Below are 26,937 nucleotides of genomic sequence, written 5' to 3' on the forward strand. Positions count from 1 at the left end.
TAAAAAATGTTCATTGTGGTAAACGAAAAAATAATTTGATCTAAGTAAGAATTTTCTTTTCTTCCCGATTTATAAAAAGTCCTTACGTGATAGAAAAAAATGAATATTATTTTCGAAATCTGCGTAGCTGAATTATGGAAAATCTGTTATTAAAACCAAAACAACTTTTTATTTAAATTCGCAGGCCTTTGTCTTTTTTTTGTAAAGACACACACACACACACATATATATATATGCATACATAAGTTGACCTTAAATGAAACTCGTAAAAATTATCATAACATGATAAAAAATAGTGAACGGGAAACGAAAAAATTACGAGGAGGTCAATAATACCACAAATATATCATGACTTATTTTGATTCAAATACGGTAAACCTAAAATATGCTACACAGCATTTTTGTAATAAAACTACCAAGAATTTATATATATATATATTCTTGCATATTCATTATACAATAAAATGGACTAAGAGTAGAAAAGTGGTCGAATTTATGACAATTTAATTATACGGATTAAGAAGTTAATGATATATGCTAAACTAAAGGAATAATAAAATTATCTACAAGTTACTGAATTCCTAAACGTTTTAAATGGGTGATTTCATATCTTATTAGAACAGCTGTGACTATACAAAGTGAAATATAATTTTTCTCTAATAAATTCAACAATTTGTAGATTTAGATGAATAAAATTTTCATTACATCCATTTAATTAACATAAACTTGGTTTTAAAGCACAAATTCAGCAACTTTTACATCAAAATTGGGCAAGTATAAGATATAATCAAAATTTTTGTAAATAGTATTTTCTTTAGAGTTTTCGGTAGGATAATGATATATCATGGCGAGTTTCTATAAATAGGCTTAAATAACTGTTGCGTTACAACAGAAGTTAAATCTACAGTATACTAAGTTTTTCGAACAATGAGCTTTGTTGTTTGTTTATTCGATGGCGTTATCTTAATTACAACAGTTGGTGATTCATAGATCCAAGTTAACTGTTGCCTCGTGTTGCAGAAAGTTAGATGGTTCAAGAGAAGTTATAAATTTTTAGAAATGCTACGAGGTTGGATAAAAAGAAAAACTAATATAAGAAAACGAGAAAAATAGAAAAGATGAAACAAGTAGCTGTCTAAACGAAAAGTTTTAATTACTTTTGGTTCTGAATAAAGATCCTCATCCTTAGACAATCTGACAAAAACAATGAAATCAATGAAATATATACGTGTTTACTGCCGAGTTTTATCTGTGTTAACCTTATGATGAATGATGTGAGAGCAAAGCTAGTGTTAAGATAACGCAATATACAGTACGGACGTAATTTTTCATTTCATTTACTGTCTGTAACAAGGAAAAAGATAAGACTTACACGAGTTATTTTAAAATGCCATTTCTTAATGAAACTCAATGCAAATCATCCTCACATCTTGTCCTTGATTAGACGAAGTATATAACCAATGAGATTAATACTACTGTCGTCATCTGTCATATATATATATATATATAACCACACCAAGAAACTTAGCGGGAACAAATATTTATTGCAGCTGAACTTAATTCTAAAAATCGATATTACACTATAAATATCCCAGTTTCGCGTTTCCTGACATAAGAATTCGCGAATATTGCCACATGTTTTGCTTGTGCCACCCAAATGAAAAGGCAGTAAGTCCATTCGTTGTTAGAATTTGTCATTTGCTGCTTTGTATTTATTCTTTTTGGTTATTTCAATTTTGGTTATTATTTCCGTTTAAATGCGTGACATTGTTGTCTGTTGGTTGGGGACGGAGATTTTTCGACGAAAGTACACATTCTCAGAGCTATTGATCACAGATCATTTTATTGTATCCTGGTGCCAAGTGAGAATCTCTTGAACACACTACACACTGTTAGAAATATGTTCTATAAATTAAGCAACGTGGACAAAATCACGGAATGTAAGCTACGGACTTCAGGACGTCAAAAAGTGAATAATTATCAGTAATAAACGATGATGAACAAAGCTTCATTAGTTCTACATATGCTCTAGTAATCATGCTTCAGTTTGTATAGGTTGTTGAAACTTTCCTTGTGATTATTAGAACTGGCAGCAACTTCATTTAAGCGTCTGTATTCTTCACAGATGGGCCTGACATGGCCTGATAGTTAGGGTACTGTTGCATATTGCCTTGACACTACTTTGTTATAATCGTACTACGCTTGCACTTTGTTTTCCCTTCTGTGTTATTAACAATGCACTTATGCCTATCAGGAATTGACTCATACTAATTTAAACATAACAAATTTCTGATTATTATTATAATCAATGACACATAGATTTAGAAGTAGGTTTTGTTTGTTACTGGCAACATATGGCTTTCTCACTTCGCCTCTTTCTCGGTTTATTCGATCTCTCTCACATCTCCCATGCTTTTTCTCCTCCTTTCGTTGAACTCCTGCCTTTTTATATTCCTTTCTCAAAAAATAGCCTTATACATCTTGTTCCCATATATTGGATTACAATTCTCATAATCATAGGGGTCCCATAACCTCCACGGAGGGTCAACAAGAAAGGTGGTAGTTCTCTCCAATCATTCCCTAACAACTTAGAGTGTTGTAATCCCCAAGGGATTGACCAAAAGCCCAACTTTATAACAGACATTTGTCTTGCAATATAATGATCGCGAGTTTGATTCCTGTCACCGAGCATGTTCGCCCTTTCAACTGTGGGGAATTATAATGTGACGATCAATCTCTCTATTCAATTATAGTAGCCCAAAGGAATGTGGAGGATGATGTTTATTAGCTTCATTCCTTCTAGTCTTCCACTTCTAAATTAGGAACAGCTAGTGCAGGTAGCTCTTGAGTAGCTTGGCGCGAAATTCAGCAAGCAAAGAAACAAACTGACGTAAATTGAGGAAATTTGCCCTGATATCAGTATTTGGTTAATAATGTCCGATCAACCGTGTTAAACTAGTCAAAAAATTATTTGAAGAAGAGAGGAAGACACATTGTATCCCCTCAATTCACTCCAGATACTAAAGATTCCATGCAAAAAGCTTTTTCAGAGTAGTGGTCGAGGGTACTTGAAGACCTTGCCAACACTGATTTTATGCGTATAATATGGGTGTTTGACCATCTTTCGTGTTCTTAATGAACAAACTGCGTTTTGAAGTGAAGTCATAAACTGTAACTATGTAAAGATACGTGTACCAAATGTTTATTTACGAACAGGACCTCAATCAATAATCAATTACATACACTTCAGATCACAAAATTAGATCATTAGATGTCTGATTTACATAAATATGAACTGAAGGGATGATTAAATTGACTTATAGTAGTGGCTTTTGCCTTAAGTAAGTTCATTATTATAAAGTCCAATTATCCTTTAATTATTTTCTGAAGCGTGCAAAAAGCAAACTATTAGGATGATAGCTTTAAACGTAGTATAACGAAAAACAGATCTTAATTTATTTGTAAAATCTGAAAATCGTGTCGTTCCAAACCTTTAGGAATATACAGGTAGAAAAACTCCATTTGCTATTTTTTGGAGAGCTGTTTATCAACCGTTATGACTATTTCCAGTTTATTACGCGTTTCTATAAACAAGACATTGCAAATATGTTTTAATATATGCAAACTAAATTATATAATGGTTACTAGAGGGCGCTTGCTTCTCCTTTATGGGGAGAAATTTGTTCATGTTCATAAAGGTGAATAATTTGGATGCTGTATGGAAGTTTAATAATGGCTGAAGACGGCTTGAGTGGGTAATGAAGAAAAACTTTAATATAAGTTTAACATAACAGTAAATGTACAACGTTTCGACAACGTTTTGTCATCATCAGTCTCAAAGTGGGTTCCTCGTCATCGAATTTGTATGGAAGTTTGTTTGTTTTTTATTTCGCGCAAAGCTACACGAGGGCTATCTGCACTAGCCGTCCCTAATTTAGCAGTGTAAGACTAGAGGGAAGGCAGTTAGTCATCACCACCCACCGCCAACTCTTTTTACCAACGAATAGTGGGAGTGACCTTCACATTATAACGCCCCCACGGCTAAAAGGGCGAGCATGTTTGGTATGACGGGGATTCGAATCCGCGACCCTTCGAGTGCGAGTCGAGCGCCTTAGCCACCTGGTCATGACGAGCCTCTGTATGGAAGAAACATATTTTCAACACTTTTGAGTTTTCGATTACGGGTGTTGATAATTTCCTAGATACAATTAATTACTCCTTCGGAGATAAAGTTTCAAAATATGTTTAAAAAGACAATCTAAACTATTAAGGACTACGACTGTATATTTCTTATTTCTATATAGATCAGGTATTCGAAATAAAAATTTTGTGACATGTACAAATTTCAGTAACATGTCATTTTAACAGTGACCATATATTCACTGTCAAATGTTATTTAAAGTTACAAAAAAAGAGTATACATCAGCTTTAACTTCACATAAGGATAAGAGATGGCTTTATTTTGTTAGGACAGGTCGTGCTCTAATGAAAACGAAAAAATAAGAACCTGTAATCATGCAGTCGTGACAGAGGCAGCAATCTATTATAGGGCTGTCCAAAGGGGAAATTGTAATCGGTTCAACTTTAGACCTTTCTGAGAACCACGCTGTAACATTCATGGGAACAACGATAAAACTGGTCATAAGGCAATAGTAACCTCACTTCCTTTTCTCAGCAAAACAGGTCTTCAGTTTTACAGTAGATTGCTTTTAAATAAATGTCTAATCTATCTATCTACTTCTGAATGAAAACTAACATAACTACATTTGTTTAGGGTTAAGTTCTCAGTGAGCTGTTTGTTAGTCGGTTAGGCCTTTGTCTATCACTTTTAGCCTGTTTCATGAAACCGCTATGTTATGTTGTATCTAATAATTATATTATTATATTCATGTGTATTTCGTAATTTCTTATTTTGTTCACTGTTTTTCTTGCTGTAAGAACGTTTTTCAGATATTTATAACACCCAGAAAAAATGTTTTCAGGAACAGAATATGTCATTAGTGTGTTATTTGATTCTTTGTTGTGTTTTTTAACATACCTATCTAGTTGTCTGGTAGTTGTTGTTTTTTCATTTCTTGTTTACTAGTTTTTCTCAGTAAACAAGTAACATGACATTTCGTCGTTCCTTGATCTTTATAATTCGTACTAAAATTACCTTCCGAACTCAATGTTATTCAATGATGGGACAGACCACTTCATAAAACAAGTGGTGATATCAATATAACATCGAAAAATAAATTGGCGGAAACACAGAACATTTAAAAATAATTTTATTGGGGAAATTAGTATCGTATTAGTAAAGAAAAAATATTATAGAAAGTAGTAAATCATTTACCATAAGCTTTCTCATTAAACAATAAAGTTAAAAATAGCAATTTAATGTATTGTACTCAACTCCGTAATATTTATATAACTGTAGGTTAATGGAACTCATTCAATAACAGAAATTAACAGACCTAAGAATCGTTTCGCGAAACCATAATAATGGAGAATAAATTTTTATCTTAAATCTCATACTTTTAGATAGGTAGATAGGTGTTGAAAGGGAGAGAAGTACAAATGCAGACGGATTTATAGAGGTCTCTGAAGAGACTACCACGTGTGTGTAAACCATGTGGTTAATCTATGTAATTTTCTTAATAAAGAAAACAACATATGCTTTGGGAAGGAAGAATGGTTTAGGAAATCTAGGAGGAATGCTGTAAAACAGGTTCCGAGCCTGACTGTGCACATGAGTAAAGTTAGTGAGGCCTCTACGTCGGGAGCCCCAGTCGCGTGGGTTCTAAATCGTCTTTGTATCAGTCATTTTCTGTGTTTGAAATATTGTGCTGAACACTGACAAATGAGTGAATACACAGAAATGAGTATTTGGTAGATAAGCTACAATATCCTTAAATAGAAGTTCACGACCTAATTATAGATCACACATGTTCTGTTTGATGATATGTTTTGTGAAATATATCTACACGTGCCCGACACTGATAAATGGATTCTGAAAAACCTGAAAGAGGTCAGTTAAAGCATAAAAGGATCCTTACAGATAGAACACTGTATGTATCAAAAGCGATGAAAAGACCAAGTTACAAGCAATTTACTAATCTTTTTTGAACGTCAAAATTCTAAGAAACCCATTTATCTTTAAGAAATGTTTCTGATAAACGACTACATTTAATATAAAACTGTGTATTTTCTACTTTTTTATTATCTCCAGCAGACGCAGTGTTCTATAAGAAGCTAGAGGATGCTGAGTAAAATAATTTCACTTTTTGATTACATGTATTTTTGTAAACCTAAAAAATAAGCATAAGAAGATTTCAAAATTGAATCGTTATGTTCCCAAACATTTAAGATACAAATACATAAACAATGTGCAAAATCATTTTTCCAGGAATTGAAAAAAATATATATTAAATGTCTCGTGGCATTAGTAAACATTAACTAACAGTTATTTTAATTATTTTATAATGATGTTTGCTTGAATTTAATTATACTTTAAAGTTGTATCAACAGCTCGACATATAGCTCTTAGCTGATTATAATACGATAAAGCTAAAAAGATTACCGCAAAACCTGAAACATTAAATGATTATGTCTTGTAAAAAAAAAACAAAAAAAAACTTGTTTATCTTCTGTGCAGCTCTTTATTGCTGAATTATTTTACTATTTACTATTTATTCTTTGTCAAATAACATCTCAAAACATTTCATTGAAATGTTACATCTTCATTAATCTCGGCTGTTTTAAACCCTAATTTACAACCTAACTATTCACTGATATACTATCCTCTTATAACAACTTAGAATCAAAGAGCTGAAAAAAATATTTATTTCAAAAGCAACTGTCAGCCGCTTTTATTGTGATATCACATTCCAGTCAAGTCGGAGCAATTTTAAGCCCTAATCTCCATTCTAAGTAATTAAAACTACACTCTATATATCTTATAACCACGAGTTAATAACTAAATAGCAAAAGAAATATATTCCGCAAAAATCAAATGCCAGCCTATTTTTAATGAGATGTCCTAACCACGTATGAGTAATTTTTACTCCTAATCACAGTTACTATTATCTATAAAAAACTTTAAACTTGATTATCATGTTAGTGACACAATTAATATTTACTCCTAAAATAAATTTTATCATATTTGACTAAGCCATCGCATTAAAAACAACTCAGGGTATTTTAAACCATTTTCCCATTACAGCTAATTGAAAATCACAATAAGTTATGTTTCACACATTAATGAATATATGTATATATTCATTAATGTGTGGACATTGTAATCAAATCGTTATCGCTAAACATTTATAACGCAGTATATTCAACATTAAACACTTTATTGTCACAGTTAATGGTTTAGCGATACAAACAATATCCAAACAAAAATTATGAGATGAAAATCACACGAGTTGATAACAAAATACCATTTTAAGGAGACACTTAATGTGGACAATAAAAATAAAATATGTGCTGAATGAAATCCGTTTATTTAAAATAGAGATATGTAATATATCACTCTAGTATATATTGCATTGTGATAGTTGGTTTTAAAACATTGGTATTTAATATTGAAGTAAATTCCCTTGTGCTGATGTAATCAAGATACATCAATATTGAATTATAAAAAACATGATACCTATTGAGTTTCATTGGATTATAATTAGAGATTAATATATTAGCCGAAGTTTATAAGAAGATGACATCACAATATAAGAGATCAATTTATTGTTCTTAAAAATTCTTCGTGCTCTTAAGTAGGAGAATAGAATAATAAGTGAGCAGTTAGTGTCGTGTTTAGATTGAAAATAAAATTAGGATTAGGCTTGAAGAAACTATAAGTTAATTAAATTGTAAAAATATTTATAAAATATTTACACATTAACCTTTTGGATAAATATACTTTGTGTCACTTTTTAGAAACTAGTTTCTTGTACAATTACAAACAAACCATTAATTAGGCCACAGGCCAGGTGGTTAGGGCGCTCGACTCGCAGTTTGCGGGTCGCGGGTTCGAATCACCGTCCCACCAAACATGATCGCCCTTTCAGCCGTGGGGGCGTTATAATGTGACGGTCAATCCCACTATTCGTCGGTAAAAGAATAGCCCAAAAGTTGGCGATGGGCGGTGATGACTAGCTGCCTTTCATCTAGTCTTACACTGCTAAATTAGGGACGGCTATCGCAGATAGCCTTTGTATAGCTTTGCGTGAAATTCAAAACAAATAAACAATTAGGCCAGAACTTTAACGAACCTAAAACTAGCGTCAGTAAATTATCAGTAACGTTATTCATGTTTTATCAATTAAATGTACGTAAACCTAAAAATAAACAATAACGAAATGTTTCAGGCTAGAAAACGTAATAGAACACTGTGAGAATTCTTATGCTATCATTTCATATAGCATGTATAATAGGTCACTTTGTCTGTCAAATTTCACGTAAAACTACTTCAGGGATATATGCGATAGCCGTCCCTAATTTTGGAGTGATATATTAGAGAAAAGACAGCTAATCAACACTACCCACCGTCAACTCTTGAACTACTCTTTTACGAACGAATAGTGGGATTAACTCTCACCTTATAACTCTCCCATGGCTGAAAGGGCGAGCATGTACGGTGACACGCTTCGATTCCGAGACCATCAGGCTGTAAGTAGAGTGCCCTAACCACCAAGCTATGTCAGACTAATGAATAAATGTTCACAATAATTAACAAGTCAACATTATAGATTATAAAAGTACATATATTTATAGGGTTCGTGTTTCACAGGATTTGGCTTCACATATCGTAGTATACTTCTTATATGACTGCTTCAAAGAAATGGTTTGATTTGTTGGGGTAATTAAAAACAAACCTCGTCACAGTGGCTTATATGGAAATGCCAAAATTTATTTACTATTCTTGTTCGGAAACTAGCTTGGTTTAGTTGATAAACAAATGTTATAAAGCATTATTCGACTTATTTAATGTTTCGTTATTATTCCTAGCCTAAAATGTGTTTTTTGTTATCAACAGAACAGATCAAGAAAGAACAGTCATTATGTTTTCTCTTTGTTTTGATTAAACATTAAACTATAAGTAAGGTAAAAGTTTCCCATGAAAAAATTGTACTATACATGTATTTCATAAGAACTTCTTGTGATCAAAGAAGCTGTCAATATGAATAGAGTCAAGATTTTAATGAAAGCAAACACATAAAATGTTTGGTTTAATATTGTACGTAATAATCTATATCGTCTTCAAATATTATCTAACCTGACGTAAGCTTGAACAATCTTTTTCTTTCATGACCGTCTAAGATATTATCTGAAGTTGAATTTAGCCTAACTACCTTAAAGTTTGATAGTGTTCTAGCGAAATTCAATTATAGCAATAAAATTAGGAAATCAATTAACTGTCTCAAGTAATGCAGAAGGTACGTTTATTGCTTGAGGTTTTAGGCAGGTAGATAACAAAATTATAAACTCAAACATTGAGTCAAAAAGCTATCATGCTTATATATATATGTCTGTTTGTTAATGTAAATATTCCCCCTCTTATACTAGAAGTTCTAAACGAATACGTTTGAATAATATTCCTTGGCAAACCTAAATATCACCAAAAACCATTAAAAATGGATAACTTACATGTATATTCAGCTTTTTTTCTTGTACATTTATGTTGCATATATTAAGTTAAATGGCGCTTTATGCGAATTACGTTCCAGAACCTTCGTACATCTTGGATCGTGTCCAGTCTGACGGCGGTTTCCATTGTAACATTGTTCTGTGAAGACCAGTGAGTTTACTTTTAGACCACACATCTTGTAATCCTTTCCACAAACCCTCAACTAAACGTGCACCTTTGCTTCCAAAATCACGTTTATGCAGACCTAAGGCACATGAAGTTCATTGTAGATTGCTGTGATTAAATATGGTCGAATGTGATCGCTGTGACTCGGCTATATTTCTTGCGAAAACAGTGGCTGATTTTGAGATGTGAATGAAAGCTTGTGAAACTTCTGGCTTGTGAGTATTCGTCGTTTTCAGATTCTTATATATTACCTTGTTAACGGTACCAGAAGATATACTCAGCTTCATCGCAATCACTTTTTCGGTTAGTGGTTCTCTTTCGTAGCCGTAGCCTTTACTCTGTAGTTGAGGCGTTGCGCCGGATTAGCTTCAGAAGTTGTTTTAGGACCCGTTGCTGTTGTTGCTAATTTTGATGTTTCTGTTTCTCTGGAGAACACATTAAGCTCCCTTCTTTTACATGTTATGTCCTTTAACTTTATTAAAAATAAATGTGATAGTCCTTCAGCTGTAAAGATGCCCTTCGGCACTGCATTGTCGAATGGTCACAAATTCGCCCTGAACCAAAAAGATATCACTAAACATATCACTCGCAAGGTTATTTGAGGCAATACGCTACTGCTTGCTGTAATACAGTGAAAAAAGTATGTACTTACTGTAATGTGCACAGATCAGATCAGATTAAGTCAATATTTTCTAAAGGCCACAAATCAAATGAAATTAAACCAACATCTTCTCAAGGCCTTAGATCGCAAATAAATCGAAGTGAAATTTCACATTTTGTTTTAAAATTTTAGCAGTAATATGAGGAACGAAATATTACAATTAAAAGTAGAACGATACAAAACATTATTGACATTCTATAACAAAGAATGATGATAAGATATGTTGCGTATTAGAATTTCAAATAGCTTGAAATTTAGTTAACTGATAAATTTAAATATAGTAGTTAAATTATACTTTGGATTTAGAAGTTAAGTAAAAGCCGATATATAGTCAGTTTATGATATTTGTCAACAAGATTGATACATAGTTTTCTTTTTTAACACAAATATCCATTTAATATAGACACAACAATACATTTTATAATAACAGTTTTACAAACAATAATTTATAAACAAAAATTTAACAAACTTACACGCAATATAAAGTATTCTTTCTAGTCTGATCTTCATATCTATTTGATATCTTATAGAGGGCTCATGATGAGTAAGTTGATGACGAGTTGACGTAGGTATAATTCACTTTACGGGAAGCTAGCTAGCTTTATCCTTTGTTATTTATCAGCCACAGACACCGGGTTTTCTACCGTGATGTTTTATAATGTTTTCGTAAAAATACTAATGTCGGATGAGAATCCACTGAAGTTAAACGAGTTGTAATGTTCGAACTTTGTAAATGCTCCTGGTCAAATATCTGAAATTTTCTGATTGATAAGCGTTATGACAATCACAGTTATAGCTCCCGATGCTTATAGCACATTGACTATAGCAAAGTAATAATAGATACTCTCTCTTTGGGCGCGTCGTGCTGGTTATACTTATAGGCGTGTGGAGGCTTTCTAGAAAATTTAGTTTTAAGTAACAATACTGAGCTATATTTAAGCGTTTATGTACATACATATATTGTTGATTCTACTCTCGAGAGTCTTCTACAATTTTGGAGAACAGGCGGCAGTTTCGCAATACATATCGAACACTATAAGCTATGCATGTTTTTAAATATAAACTTAATCTAAACAAACGTTCATATTAAAATAAATATATAATAATAAATTCGTTACAGATATAACTGAACCTCCATTTTTGAGTGGGAATAAATATTTTGTTTTAAAACAAAAAATTTAAACATTCTTCATATACAAATAAAAGGTATGAAAAGAAGGTTAAAATAAAATAGCCCTTTACACATACAAATCAACCCCTTTTATTATAAGTTAGCGTGGCTGCAACTCATCAGTGGCTGACTTTGCTATTTTGGAGTTAAACATACGTGGATACAACACGAGTAGAGAGGTATTGACTCGAACATGATTGAGAAGGCAAGATGGATAGCTTTCTGAGAGTTACAGATAATATGTATATATATATATATATATTCAAATGTTCACTGTTATTCTGTCATGGCAATTCTTATCTATATTTTATACGGTGAGGATGAGTTTGGACGTTGCCCTACATTAAATTAAGTAGAAGCTATTGCAAGAAAGATTCAGAGAGGGAAAACAAGTAAATAAGATGGAATAACTAATCTAATGTGTGGATGTGGAAGAAACACAAAAATTAATATTAAAAACAGATAAACCTGTGGAAGTAGACTGAGAAGAGAATGAAACAAAGATCAAGAGAGGGCAAATATAAGTGAGGGAATATACAAAAATTCATTACTAAGGCTTGCTTATCCTTTCAGGAATTCATTTTTATATTCTGTACATCTAATTCAGTAATTTCAAGAAGACTATCCAGGTATTTAGATAAAACAAGACATTTTAGTCGCTATAACAGAAGTCTTGCCTGTGAAGTCATTTAGACATTCAGTACTCTATTAGAAATAGCCTTTAAATTTGGATAACAGTACTTCTACTATTATGTTAAGACGACTGTTGTGAATTCAAGTAAAAACTATATTCAAAGCCAAGGTTTAAATTTTGTCCACTTACAACTAAGCATCAAGCAACATCTGTTATTTTGGTTCTTTATAATGCTGAAAGTGTTTCTCGGTTAAACATTTATTTATAATGCTTCTGCAGTTTGAGCTACAAACCATTTAAGATAATCGTGGTGATTTGTTTTTCAACAACTAGCATCTAAGTAAGCTATAAAAATTATTACCTTTATCTTTGGAAAATACCTTGATGCTGATTCGAACGTATTATGATATTTCTTTAGATGATTTGGTATAATGCTTATATCTTTCGCGCTACTATTAATAAAATAAGTTACCGTATTTTTCGGAATATAAGACGCACCCTTATTTTGAAAACAAAGTTTTGTGGAAAAAAAGTACGGTCGCATTTGAAAGATTTTTATTGAACAAAAATTCAATTTGATACTTTAAAAATTAGTACATACTGTTCTAAATACAAAAGAGCTCAAAACATCAAAATAAACAAATACCGTAAATCAAAAAAAGGTTTACTGTTATTTAGTTTGGTTCAAAACCTACAAAATCTTCATTGCTTTCACTGTAATTTATTTGTTTATTATTTAGGAAGCATTATAAATAGTTATGTTTTTAAAAGAAAAAAAACTACTATTGTTATAAATAACACATTCAATTGAACTAAACTATGCATGCCTATTTAAATATATTTACACATGGCTTGTGTATATCGTATATATATACATATATATTATTCATACCTTCAGTGTACAGGATGCAAGCAGATTTTGACATCAAATTTTGGGGTAAAAAAGTGCATCTTATACACCATAAAATACTTTTTATCCCACAAAACATTCTTTTCATTTTTTCTCTTTTGAGTTTTACATATATAAATATTCTGACTCTACAAAAGATTTTAAAAACTTACCCAGTTTTTCTGTTTCTGTCACTACACAACTTGTTGTCATGAGTTTAACCTCTCCCTCTAAATAATTTGGAAGTTGCTCTTTTATATTCACCTTGTACTTTAGTGCAGACTGACAAAAAGTTGCATCAAGAAGTACTTGGTAAGGTTCTCTAAATCCAAAGCTGTTTTTGTAGAAATTTTTATTGCGATGAAGACGCTTTTGTCGTTTAATCTTCATATTTTAAACCTGTTTGAAATCTATAAGTAAAAATCAAACATGTGAAGAAACAAGCTATTTGTATGAAGATTTGCTTTCAAATACCTTACACACTAAATATCAAATAAAATCTTCATGTCATCTAACTCATTTTCATGATTTACATCTTAATACAAAACCTTAAACAACTAGATAAGCAGATAACTAAAATTCCATTTTGTAAATTGTTATAACTGCCATATACAAAATGACTTAAGGTTGATATAGCTATAATGTAGAAAAAAAAAGTATTTTTAAATATGCTACTAAAACAAAATACAGTGAAATTGTCCATAAAAAAATCATACTGTTCATCATTGTATTCTGTAGTATGCTAATTCTTCTGAGCAGTCTTCCCATCTGACGAGTTTATGAAATCTAATCATATGATTTTGTGAACTGAGTAGTATGTGATATTGCAAACTATGACTTTTTATGAATATTATTATTTCAAGTGCATATACAAATTTTTTTTTATTTTTCTAAGTTCAAGTTTAAAACTGGGAAATTTATTAATGATCACATGCAGAGCATAACCTTAGGTGTACAGCCTCTATTGTGGACATCAATTTAGATTATTTTATGCCTAGCATGAATTCTTTGCCATGATTGGCCAAGAGGTTATTATGTGATATGAAACATTTTCAATGCTGTCTTGAAAATTAGGCAACAAATTGCATCAATGCTGCCTCATCATCAAAGCCATTACCATGCATGTGTGACATTGCAGCAGAACTTTGCAGATGACAACTTTTTGCAGCACAGAGAAAAACATACTGATTCATTTAAGCCTAATTATAAACAATTCACTCAAATCCATAAAATGATGTGGACATATTTTGTGACATAAGATTTCAATTAGGCACAGATAAAGAGGAGTAAAGTCATTTAGGTAGCAGAACTTTACAGCACAGAGAAAACATGCTGATTCATTTAGGCCTGATTTACAAACAATCTTGAATATATCACTAGTTATGCTGAAGTTTTGGACAGGAAAATACTTTATTGTTTAATGGTATGATCATATGATGAAGGGCTGTTATAATTTGAATATTTAACAATATCAAATCTTTTGATTTATTACTGATTCTTAAAATAAGCTCAAAATATTCAATGAAATTTTAAACTTTACGATTTAATTTGAAGCCTGGGAATGTAGACTAAATATACTATGTGACAGTGCAAGCTCATCAGATTTTACTAAAGCTAAAAACAGAAGATGTGCTGGGAATGTAGACTAAATATACTATGTGACAGTGCAAGCTCATCAGATTTTACTAAAGCTGAAAACAGAAGATGGTGGAGGTAGTATAAAACAATTATTGACTGATAATTTGGGTGCAACAGATGATTTGTTTCCCTCATAACCAATAAATAACTGTTCACTAACTCTACTATAATATGGTTCATTTGCATGTTGATGTTTTGCTCCTGCCAGTTGATGCTACCTGTATGATTGCCACAAGTGATGGGAAAGAAACTTGTATCCAAGACATTTAGTTGAAATTGAATAACCTACTGAAGGCAATACTGCATGTTGGATTAAGTACACATTCAAATGCACTGCTGGTAGACTTTGAAAGGAGACACAATGAAGAGTGACTCCATACAGTATCTTTGTTTCTTCTTTACCCACAGTTGATTACCTATTACACTGAACCAAATGTCTGATTCATGCATTTTAATTGTCCTGTTTAGTTTGACTATATCAGTTACAGTTAACTCTTTTCAAATTTGAAGCTTGTAAATAGTTAAATAAAGCTTTTGTACTTGTATTCATCCAAGTTTCCTGTCTCTTCTCCATTCTCAAATAGTATAAAATACACCAAATCCTAAAACCTCCCACTATGTGAGAGTGGTTTACCTGCATGAAAAATATTCCACAACATAGAATACGACATCTGGTGTACTGATTTACAACACTACCTATATAAATGTACTTTATTTCAAATAAATTTGGTTCTGGTCAATATTTATTAATAACTGGTAGTGATTAAAAGTAAGCCAACTATACAGATCAGAATTAAAATAATTTTAATATGCCATATAATACATATCAATTTATCTATAAAAAAAAAATTACTTAGAAATAAGCAGCACAAAAACGGTTGAAAATTTGTCTTCCATAAATATGAAGAACATATCTCTGATAGCTATACATAAAATATTACATGAAAAGTCAACTGCTACTGCTCAAACCACTATTAGTAAGTATTAATCTTAGAATTACTAATGGTGTCTGGATCTCATCAACCTTTTTTCAAAAGATTTTTCTAAAATATTTCTACACTGAATAGCATGCAAGTTCATGACTTTGTCAATTACATAACATCATCAGATCTCTGGTAAAAAAAAAAGTTGTCTTTAATGTTACTAAACATCAACTTTCCAGGGATGAATCTGAGATGTCAGAAAAATGGTTTAATTTTGCTGTTGCTCCAAAACAGTTTCCTCTTTAGAGCTAAAAACTGGTATAGAAGATCTCACTGAAAAATTGCAATCCAAGGTTTATTCACAGATCTCTTACAAGTCAAATAGCATTGATAATTCCACTCCGCCATCTAGTTTCATTGAAATACTTGATATTCTAGAAAATCCTGCAGTTTCCTTCCCACATATTTCTCCAAATAACCCTATTACAAATTTGTTGAAAGATTTTTCAACTTGTGCTCAAACCACAATCAATAAATCTCACAAAGTTAAATTGAACCTGAAACCCTGTGAAATTAAAGATCTGAAATCCTTAAAAAGGGATGACAAAATAATTTTTCTAAAAGTACATAGAAGAAACTCCATTGTAATCATAAATTATTCTGATTATGTCACAAAAATGAAATAAATAATCCAAGTCAAGATTAATTTTACCTTATTTAACACAAACTTAACACTTACAAAATTAAGAATACTGTACTTTTCTATTACAGCTAAAAACACTGGAGTTTCTTTCAAATGAACTGTATAACTTTCTCAAACCAACTGATTAAAGACTAAAGAACTCTACAAATTTGTGGTTTTCCCAAAGTTCATAAATCTGGTTTTCTGCTAAGACTTATTTGTCTCTGCTCACAGTGTTTATAATTTCAACTTAGGCAAGTATTTAGCTTGGCTATTTTCTCCTTATGTCAACTGTCTCCTCATTTGTCCATCATTCAGAAGAATTTGCCCCAAAGCTGAAACATTTTGAACTACTCACTGTTGTTGTCAGTTTCGATGTCAAAAATTTATTCACACAAGTACTGGTTTCGGAAGCAGTGAACTGTATCCTTGATTGTTTCATAAACGACCATTCTCCTGGATCTACACTTTCTTGTAAAATTCTGAAAAAATGTCTCCATTTTACCACTTCCTGCAACAAATTTCAATTTGAAGATCTAACTGTGATAAGCTCAAAGGATTAAGCATGGGCAATCCCATTGCTCCTGTTCTCACAAACATATTAATGATAAAAACTGAAGATCAAGCTATATTTATGTCCATTCCTCACCAACTTCTGGGTAAGATAGTTGATATGTTTACAGGCTTCAGTGTTCCATCATCCTGACATCAACCTTACCAGGGAAGCTGAAGAAAACCATACACTTCCGTTCCTGAATGTTCTTGTTAAAAGACAGGATAATAAGTTCCAAGCTTCCAGTTATCATAATGATACTCACACAGGTTTATACTTATCTTGGAACTTTTGCCATGACCCTTCTCAAAAATGAGGCATAGTAAAAACTTTATTATTTTATCAAGGCATTTGTTCCACTAAAGAACATTTTCAATCAGACCTTGACAAATTAAAAAAAACAATTAGTAACCCAAAATGGTTTTCCATTGGAATCCGTTGATAAAGTCTTCTACACTATATAACAGAAATCATAAGTAGAATCTCGCCACAAGACAAGTAACAATGAATATCCTATTTATTATGCAATTCCTTTTATCCTTAAAGTGTCATATCAATCTGAAAGTTTGGGAAAAAATTGTAAAAAATCTCCAATTAACTTTGCTGTACAATTTGTTTCTTCCTGACAGAAAACTAGGGCAACTTCTATAAAAAAAAACAACTAAAATTCTGATATCTCTGATTCCATGCATTAAATAAATTATGAACAATGCAATGAATTTTACATGGGACAAATGCACAGATAGTTTCCTACCCATCTAAAGAACATAACAAACCTCCCTCCAAAGTTTATGAACATATGTCCAAAGATTGGTTGTCAGGTTCATATAGGGCCAGATTTTTACAACAAGTGTTTGTGACTTGTTAGTGATAAATTTCAACAAGAAATGGACAGCACAAAATCCACTTGTATTAAAACGATTTATTCAAACCAAGTTAAACGTAGGTACAAAAGTTCATTACACTATCGGTAATCACAGTTATATCCAGAGCTTTAAATAAGTCCACACACACGGGTTCAATTACTTTAGAACATTTTTTGACAAGACAAATTATTCTCCTCTGCTCTGTTATTAAAATACAAGGCTGTGATATTTACTTTAAAATCACCTGTTGGTTACCACAATTGTCTCCTTTTCATCCAAGTCCACACAGGCAGATTCAATTACTTTAGAATACTCTTTGACAAGACAAATTATTCTTTTCTATCGCTAAACTCACATGCAGTCTAACTTTTTTACTTGTACTAACTTGGTTGCCTATATATATATTTCCCAACTGAGGCATAGAACTTTGTACAAACTAAATAACAATATATTTACAATATTTTTTACACTATATACAAAGACTGTTTCAAGTTCACACACAAAGTCTCCTCATATAGTCTGCACCAACATTTGCGGTTCCCTTGTTGGTCTCTCATCACACTGAGCATCTGGTAGGGCTCCACATTGACAGGATCCCTGGTCATAATCTCAATCTTGTGTTGCACAAGGTCTGTCTTGCCTGGTCTATCTGTGAAGACATCTGCATACTTGCACAGTAGCTTTTATAAGTCTTTCTTCTGCTTGCTAGTTTATCCACTGATCTTGACGTCTTTATATGTCTCATCTCCACCCAGTGGTCTTATGTCTAGTAGGTCTTTATCTTCTATGACAAAGTCACTATCTTCTGGTTCTATGTCTATAACAGCTACACCTGCCATGTCCATCTGTGCCTCAATAGCTGAATCAGTTAGGTCTTCTTTCCTCTCAAAATACCTCTTCAACAGATTGGTATGGTAGATCTTGCTCTTCCCATCCACTTTACAGTCCATTCTGTTGACCACTTCCTGCACTTCAAAAGGGCCTTTCTACTATAAGGTGAGTTTGTTGTTATCCATAGGTAGCAGAACCAGATTCTTCTGTCCGACCTTGAAACGTCGATCCTTGGCCTTCTTGTCATAAGTGCTTCTGACTGCCTTTGATGTGTTTAGCTTCCCCAGTAGAACTGCTTTAATAGATTCAATACAGTACTTTTTCCAGTCTTCTATTTTGTAAGTCTCTTTCCATTTTCTATTGTTCTTGATTTTCTCTCGGACACTGTCCCAAAGTTTCTGCAGAGAAAGGTTTTTCTTCTGCACTTCCTTCAACTCCCGTGAACCTACATTTGGGATGTCACTTTTAGACACTTTTAAGAGGCTTGATATCTGGCTTGCTCTTCTTCTCATGATCTCTTGTGGTGACTGCAGGTACTTTATTAGTCTTCTTTCTGTCTGATTCCTCCAAACTTCTACTGCCTGGTATATTTCCAATCACCAAGTCATAGATGGGTGCTTTCATACACATGGCCTCAAAGTCTCTCACATAATATGGAGTGCCCATCTTTATTCTTGCTATTGGAAACTTTCTCACTGTCCTATCAATCGGCATGCAAAAATGTACCTTGCCAGGCATCTGAATATCAGATACTAGACTGGTTCTCACTGCTGTACCCAGTGTCGCTTAGGACCTTCACTTTCTTGTCTCCAACATAGCCTTCACTTTCTGGCATGTTATGGTTATTTGGCACCTCTCAATGTTTCTCAAATGCTCCAATCACTACTGGCACTATTGATCCATTTACTAACTTGATTGTCTCTATTCTGTTTCTTCTAGCAGTAGCACCTATGGTGGTAGTCACTTTTCTTGTTGCTTGACAGCACTATCCTTGTAGATAGCTCAAGCTGCTTTATGTCGAAATTTCTGCCATTGCTTAATCGTGACAGACTTGCACTCATTTGCATTGTGCTCCATTTTATAAAAAATATAGCATCTCTTCTTCCTTTTGTCCATTGAATTCTTGTCACCTTTGATGGTATCCTATTTCTGGTCATCCATCCTTGGTTTTAACTTTAATTAGTTATTCTTGGACTTATGAGTTATATTCCCTCCATGGGCTTTCATATGCTGTTCTGCCAGCTTAATCATCTCATCCACATCTTTTGGTGCTCTCTCCTTTAGGAACAGTGGCATATGATCATGAATTGTTCACATATTAGTAGATCTGCCAATTCCTCAAAACAATTTTCACAATTGGCCATGTCAGTCCACCGTGTGAAGGGTCACAGTAGATGTACCACAAACTGAAATACAGTTTCTCCAGTGTGAGGTTTGACTTCTCCGAACTTCCAACAAATGCCTTTCTCAGTAAGTTCCTAGCATTTCAGCAACACCAAGTTCAACTTGTCATAGTCTATAGCATCTTGTGACTTCATGCTTGCATATACTTGTAGACATTTTCCTGTGAATTGATGGCTGGGACAGACTGCCCAATCACCTTTGTCCCAGTTCTGACTTTGGGCAAACCTTTAATACCTTTTCAGGAAAACATCCAAGTCATCTTTCTTGTTCATCTTGTTGTTGTCAATTACATTGTAGCCCTCCCTACTGTGGACCGGATGTACAACTCCAGATGCTGCCAGGGGTTGGTTGTGTGTCTCCCTTTCATTGTTATCTATGACTAAACAATTCCATCACGTTTGGGTTATGCACACCATAGAGATGGGGAGTTCCATAGAACTGTTAGTATTTCTCTTTAGTAGTATTTTGCTTCATAAATATGTTCCTCCCAGACCATACACTCATGGACTGAAATGAGTAAAGCAAACAGAGATTTCAGACTCCATGGTGTTGAGTCTCTTCCAACCATGGGCCTGACATACAATTCCAGATGCTGCCTAGTAATGGTTGATCAACTCTGTTGATGTGGTAGCTTTGCTTTTCAAAATAGGGTATCCAAGTCACCTGTTGCACTGTCTCTGGTGATGTAGTCCTCTGGACTCTTCAACACATTTTCTCCCCCCTTTCATCTAGTGAAGTATGAGAGTCCTTATCACCTCCCAGTTCCTAGCCACTGGGGTGGTGGACTATGAATGCCTGTCCTTCTGAGTGATGGATCATTCCACTCAGTTGAGAGTAAGGTGGTGGCATTCTGCAGGTGTCACTGGCATATAGCACTTCTTACTACAGACCTGATGTACAATTACAGATGGTGCCAGGTTTTGGGTGTTGCATTATGCTGTATTCCTATCTGTACATCTGATCAATTGTTTTTTCATACAGTGGCATTCCTCCTTCCTACTATCCTCAGGATGTACATTCATGGTGGGTCTGGTTTTGGTTGGAGATGGCCCGGTCACAATTTGTATCATGTGTAGTTGGCATGACACCCTTCCTACCATGGACCTAATGTACAATTCCAGGTGTTGGCAAGTTTTGGTTGAAGCGCTCTGCCATGTCACAAATATATATATAATTGCAGTTTGCCCCTCAGGTTGAGACGTTCCTCCTCCCTAACATCTGCTGGATATACATTCCTGATGGGTCCATTGTTAGTTGGAGATGATCCAGTTAAGTAACTCCTCACATGTTGGTTGACCAGTTTCCTTCCTCTTACCATGGACCATGCCCACTGCTGCCACATTTGTGGCCCCGCTTCCTATCATCTGCTGGATGTTGGTTCCTGGTGCATCTGGTGTTGGTTGTTAGTGGATGCAGCATGTTTTCCCACTTGTGTACACCAGATATCTTCCTCTTTCCACATACTGATAGTACAATACCCATTGCCACTTGGTTTTGGACCAGAGATGTCATCCTGCCAGGGCTTCCACCTTCCTACAATCTGCTGAATGTCGGTTACCGGTGGATGTGGTGTTGGTTGTCTTGGAAATGTGTGCAAGTGGTGACAGATTTTGGTACAGAAGCTCATTTTCCCTACCAATTCCCATTTCAAGGTGAAGAGGTAGGTGATCCTCTACCTACAGCAGATCTGACTTACCATTTCAGATACTGCCTGGTGTTAACTGATGTCGAACTAACACTACGGTCTGTCATGCTCTAGCCACTCGACACCAAGGAGTCCCATTCATAGGTCATACATATTCTGGGATTCCTTCATGTTTTTCTGCCTTTTATGTTTACAACACTGTCATAAATGAGCAAAGAGTATACCTGGATCAGATATGGTGTGGCCCCCTGAGGTGTGATGTTTTCTCTATTGGTTTTACACCTCCTGGTCTATCTTTGGGTGCTTCCTAAAGGAGGCTCACTTTTGTATCAGCACTCTACCAGTTCAATGCAAGATTCTAGCTATTTTTGAGTGGAGGTAACATACTGTATTGGAATTTAGCATTTTCGGTGCTACTTTAGCGTGTGGTGTACAAAGATATTTACACTATAGAGCGGGGTCTACACAGATACTCTCATCATCCATCATCACTGTTTTAACTTTTGTTTATTTGCAAGTGGCACCATTTATTATAAATAATGCTTTTAAACTAATGAAGTACAAAATACCATTACATAATGTTTTGGGGGCCAATATAATTGGAATGAAATAAATTCCAACAATCAAAACTAGTACAATTATAACCTAAATTTAAGGTACTCTTTTGGAACACACAAGATATTGAATTATTATTATTTGCTGAAGAAAAATGTGGATAGATATAAATTATTTAGCAAGAAATTATGTTTTAGTGAATCATTAAAACAGCAATGGTGATAGTATCTGTGTAGACCGCATGCTATAGTAGTACCGCATTTCCTTACTCTGAAAATGTATTTCTGATAGATACTTACCACCTCTCACATTTCACACCAAGCCTCCCAACTTCCAATGATATATGGTGTAGATCTTCTGACAAATCTTGAAGTGATTAATGAGTGCAGGTGTGAAGAGGGAGCTGTTTGCAATACGAGTGGTGTTACACTCCTATTGGTGGAAAGCTGTTGCATGATCACTTGCATGTGGATATGCCAAAATGGGAGGTGGAAGGCTAATGGCATGCATTAAAAATGTATATCAAAAGAGGGTAGTCGAGAAAAGCTCTTTTGTGAAAGCAGGTAAGTATCTATCAGGAATACATTTTCAATGTAGGAAAATGCTAACTTTCCCATTCAAGTGAGCCTTCAAGATTTTTGTCAGTAAACAGCTCCCATCTGAGAAAGAACTCTTGTTCAAAGTCCTTCAGTCAGATGGTTACCCCATCAGTTTCATCCAATCACACAAGAGAAAAGAAGAAGAATCAATTTAAAAGCCACAGATTCAGACCCAGAAAACAACATTTCTGTCTTTTATCTCCAAAGTAAATTATAACCATAAAATAACTTTCAAAATGTTCAACATCAAAATCTGTTTCAAATCCAACAAGACATAAGAAGTGTTCTTACAAAAAATAACAAGTCCAGAAAGTGAAGATAAATTCATCAATACTATCTACAAAATATCTTGTTTGTGTGAAAAAATCCTACATAGGAAAAACAGGCAAAATTATTAAACAATTCAAAGATCGAGATGCAACCAGACTTCTTTGTTTCTAAAAATCCACCATAGTTAAACACAATTATAATACTGATAACATCATCAACTGGAACCAAATACAAATACTAGACATTTAGAAACACTGTAAAACTCAAAGTTTTTTGTTTTTTTTATTAAGGCTAATTTTTTTTTTATCAAGACTAATTAGTCAGCTAGCATCTGTGTTCAAAGCTTAGATTTTAATGTATTTTCTTTTTAGAAGATCATAAACACTGTGTTAACACAGCTTGAACTCCAGGTCATCTCTAATAATGTTGCAATAACACACTGACTGGAGCTCTGTCCTTAAAGTCAAGTTAATAGCCATTGCAAACAAGCTGACCCCTACTCTGCACAACAGACTGCACTGATATCAGTACCCTCAACTATCTCACTTGCTCTATAATTAATGTCCTCTACAACTGATCCTGAAAAACTTAAATCTAATTCTTTTTTTTCCCTGTTCACCCCACAGATTATCCTGTCCATTTGTATTACCAAACAATCAATAATGTATAACTATAACCTCTTAAGTACTTGAGAGTTGAAAGGTGTTAATAATGAACTTCATCTGTTTTTGGACAATGTTTCGAGCTGTTAGCACAGATCTTCATTAGGTCAGATTGTTCAAACTTTATAAAGTAAGAAAGTGACTGTAAGTGTGAGCTTTACAAGTTTGAATGAAAAAGTCAAGCAAAGTAGTAATGAAAGTGGCAAGAGCGTTGCTGTAGGTTGAAGATTTTGTTACACAGTGTTACATAACTTTTAAAAAGTTAACTGATATTATACTGTTGTAAAAATTAAATAATACTGCAGCTAGTGTGGATAAATTAAAAACTGTTGTTACATGTTAATACAATAATACTATATTATCTGAGCAGACATTCTACTTTTATTTATTAACTAATATATTTTAAACTTTGTAAGGTGATGATGACAAAACTTTGTCGAAAGATTGTACATTTGCTGTTATGTTAAACTTATATTAAAGTTTTTCTTCATTATCCATTCAAGCCATCTCCAAGCATTATTAGTCTCAAAGTGGGTTCCTAGTCATCATATTTATATGCCTCTCTGTTGACATTCTGACAATATTTCTATTGTGCCCATTAGAATAAAAGAAAAGATCTGCCATCTGAAACAACTGACTTAGAAGTCTATACATTATTAATCATAAGAAATTATAATGCTGTTTTTCTCATTTTCTTGTCTTTTCTATATTATTGCTTTGTTTGTCATAGCTTTTAGACAATTCCCTATATTACTATTACTATTAGGCCAGATTAAAAAATAATAATTAATTTATCATTAACACCCATATCTATAAATTGCCACCAATTTATATTTTTGTTTTTAAATTTAGCAATTTCTGTGTGTTGCAAGTGTTCAGCTTTAGCACATCCTCTATAAAGACTTGAATATTAATAACCCTTCTGTAAGTACGAAAGAAAAGCTAACTTCAGCCTCCTATTTCTGATGCTCTGAATGTGAGAAAATAAGGAGGAAAGCTGTCATACAGCAGACTTGAAACTTGAATTTCACAGTTGAAAGATGATGTGCATTCAACCATGAAATATAAAAACTATCTTACATTCAATATTACATCAAAACCTAATTTCCTAATGTGGAAAAAAATCTAAACACTAGTAGATTTTATTCAAAAAAGTACTAGTGAACTACAAATACAACGCAAAATGGTCAAGCTTTAGACAAAATTAGCAAACTACCTATATAATAAAATAAAGAATTTAATTTATATTTTATCGTTTCATTTTTCTAAAACTAGTAAAAGTAAAACACACTTTAATTTTAAAGTTTTTAAATATGAGACTAAAAGTAGGGAGTTTACCTTTTTATGTGCAAACTGAAACTGTGACGTGAAGTTGCAGTAAAACTCTGTGATCTAGCAATTTCTGCTTTCGTAATGTTCTAGTTTTGTTTATCGTTCATTTATTATGCCCTCTATCGTTTAGTTAAACAATAAATTTTGTTATATTAATTAAATTTAAAATGCTTACTCACCTTCTAGCTAGAACACGTTGAATTTCAGTATGTATGTGAAACTGGCACAAGCTTCCCCTAGCGGTGACGTACAGCATTAATATTGTGAAAAATTATTATATTTGGCTGGTCATATGAAATGTAATCTCGAAACAAACTGGGTTCATTTTTTGAGTCAAGATGTTTCTCGAGCCAGTTAGTTCTTCGCCCAGAACCGCACCAGTATCCCCGATGATCTTGGACAGATTACCCCGGCTTTCTCCCCGCGCAAAATCATCGCCTTTATCAACAAGTTTAAACCAGGATTATCCATCAACCCTACAAATACCTGAATCATTCGACGAGGTGGAATTTTTCTTCAACCCTCAACCCAAACTGACCTTTCATACATGTATAACTCATGGATTCATGGAACGCCTACCTTAATGCAACCTTCATAACCCCAAGAGTTCCACTAATCTTTTTTTCTTAGTGGCGTCGACGCTACAGACAGACGAGAGGAAATTCAACAGACCAATACGAAATTACACGCAGTTCACCGGATTCGCTCCAGAATTACTCCGTATTACTCAGTTCATCAAAGCAGTCACGACATATACACTTACAGCTAATTATAATATTTCTAATGGTTTTTTTTATCACTATTTTTATTTCAGAGCCGAACGACCCCACTCTCGTCTAGCCTATTTTTCTAACACTATCAGCAAATCTTCTCCTTGCTCATCTCAAACCAACAAAGCTTTACACAGAAACACCAGTCGCCAACAAAGCCACATCCGAAGCCACTGACAAGAACACTCAAACAACTATACCCAGAAAGATCTCACAACAGGCCCAGACTACAAAACTTGTAAAGAATTTGTTGTTATATATTTATTTTAATATCAACCTTTGTTTGGATTGAGTTTATATTTAAAAACATGCCTAACTTATAGTGTTAGACATGTATTGCGAAACTCCCACCTATTCTCCAAAGTTATAGAAGATTCTCGAGAGTAAGAATCAACAATATATCTATATACGTAAACGTTTAAATATAGTTCAATATTGTTATGTAATCTGAATTTTCTAAAAAACCTTTCCACGCCATAAATACAACCAACGCGACCCGCCAAATAGTGTGTCTATTAGTAGTTCGCTATAATCAGTGTACTATAAACTTCGAAAGCTATAGCTGTGATTTTTATAACGCTTATCAATCGGAAACCTTAAGATATTTGACCAGGAATATTGTTACGTCTCTGTTCGTTAATTAATTTTCCGTAAATTCGTTCCAACGAAACTTTAGTGACACAAGTCCTTTCTTAAATAAAACTGATTTATTCTTTTCGAATACAACTTTACCGATACACTTAATTTCAACAGTCGCTCTATAACAAACGCTAGAACGTCTCACGTGCTCGTGCTCGACAATACTTAGTTCAGTTACACACTCTCTGACTGCAGTTCAATTCCTCATTACCTACACATTGTCCCGTCACGTTGTGACCATCTTATATATACCAAACTACCCCAATCTAGTAATCTCCCGATAATTCACGAAGGTTCGAGAAGGAAGTGGCGTGATACTAGTCACGTGACCTCGCTGACGCAACAATATTTATAAATTTCGAACGTTACTAATCGTTTAACTTCAGTGGATTCTCATCGGACATTAGTATTTTTACGAAA

At 33.5% G+C, this 26,937-nt stretch overlaps 1 protein-coding gene across 1 annotated transcript in view; it reads right to left on the bottom strand.

Annotated features, from left to right (window-relative positions):
- The window catches only part of LOC106461039 (rRNA-processing protein UTP23 homolog), a 44,859-nt gene extending 19,587 nt beyond the window's left edge, over nucleotides 1-25,272 (bottom strand). The window contains 2 exon segments of the mRNA XM_022387866.1: nucleotides 13,322-13,558; nucleotides 25,115-25,272. Of these exon segments, the coding sequence (XP_022243574.1) occupies nucleotides 13,322-13,538 (217 nt within the window). The 5' untranslated portion in view covers nucleotides 13,539-13,558; nucleotides 25,115-25,272.
- Between the last annotated feature and the right edge of the window lie 1,665 nt (nucleotides 25,273-26,937).

This window comes from Limulus polyphemus, unplaced genomic scaffold, assembly GCF_000517525.1.
Source record: "Limulus polyphemus unplaced genomic scaffold, Limulus_polyphemus-2.1.2 Scaffold885, whole genome shotgun sequence".
NCBI lineage: Eukaryota > Metazoa > Arthropoda > Merostomata > Xiphosura > Limulidae > Limulus > Limulus polyphemus.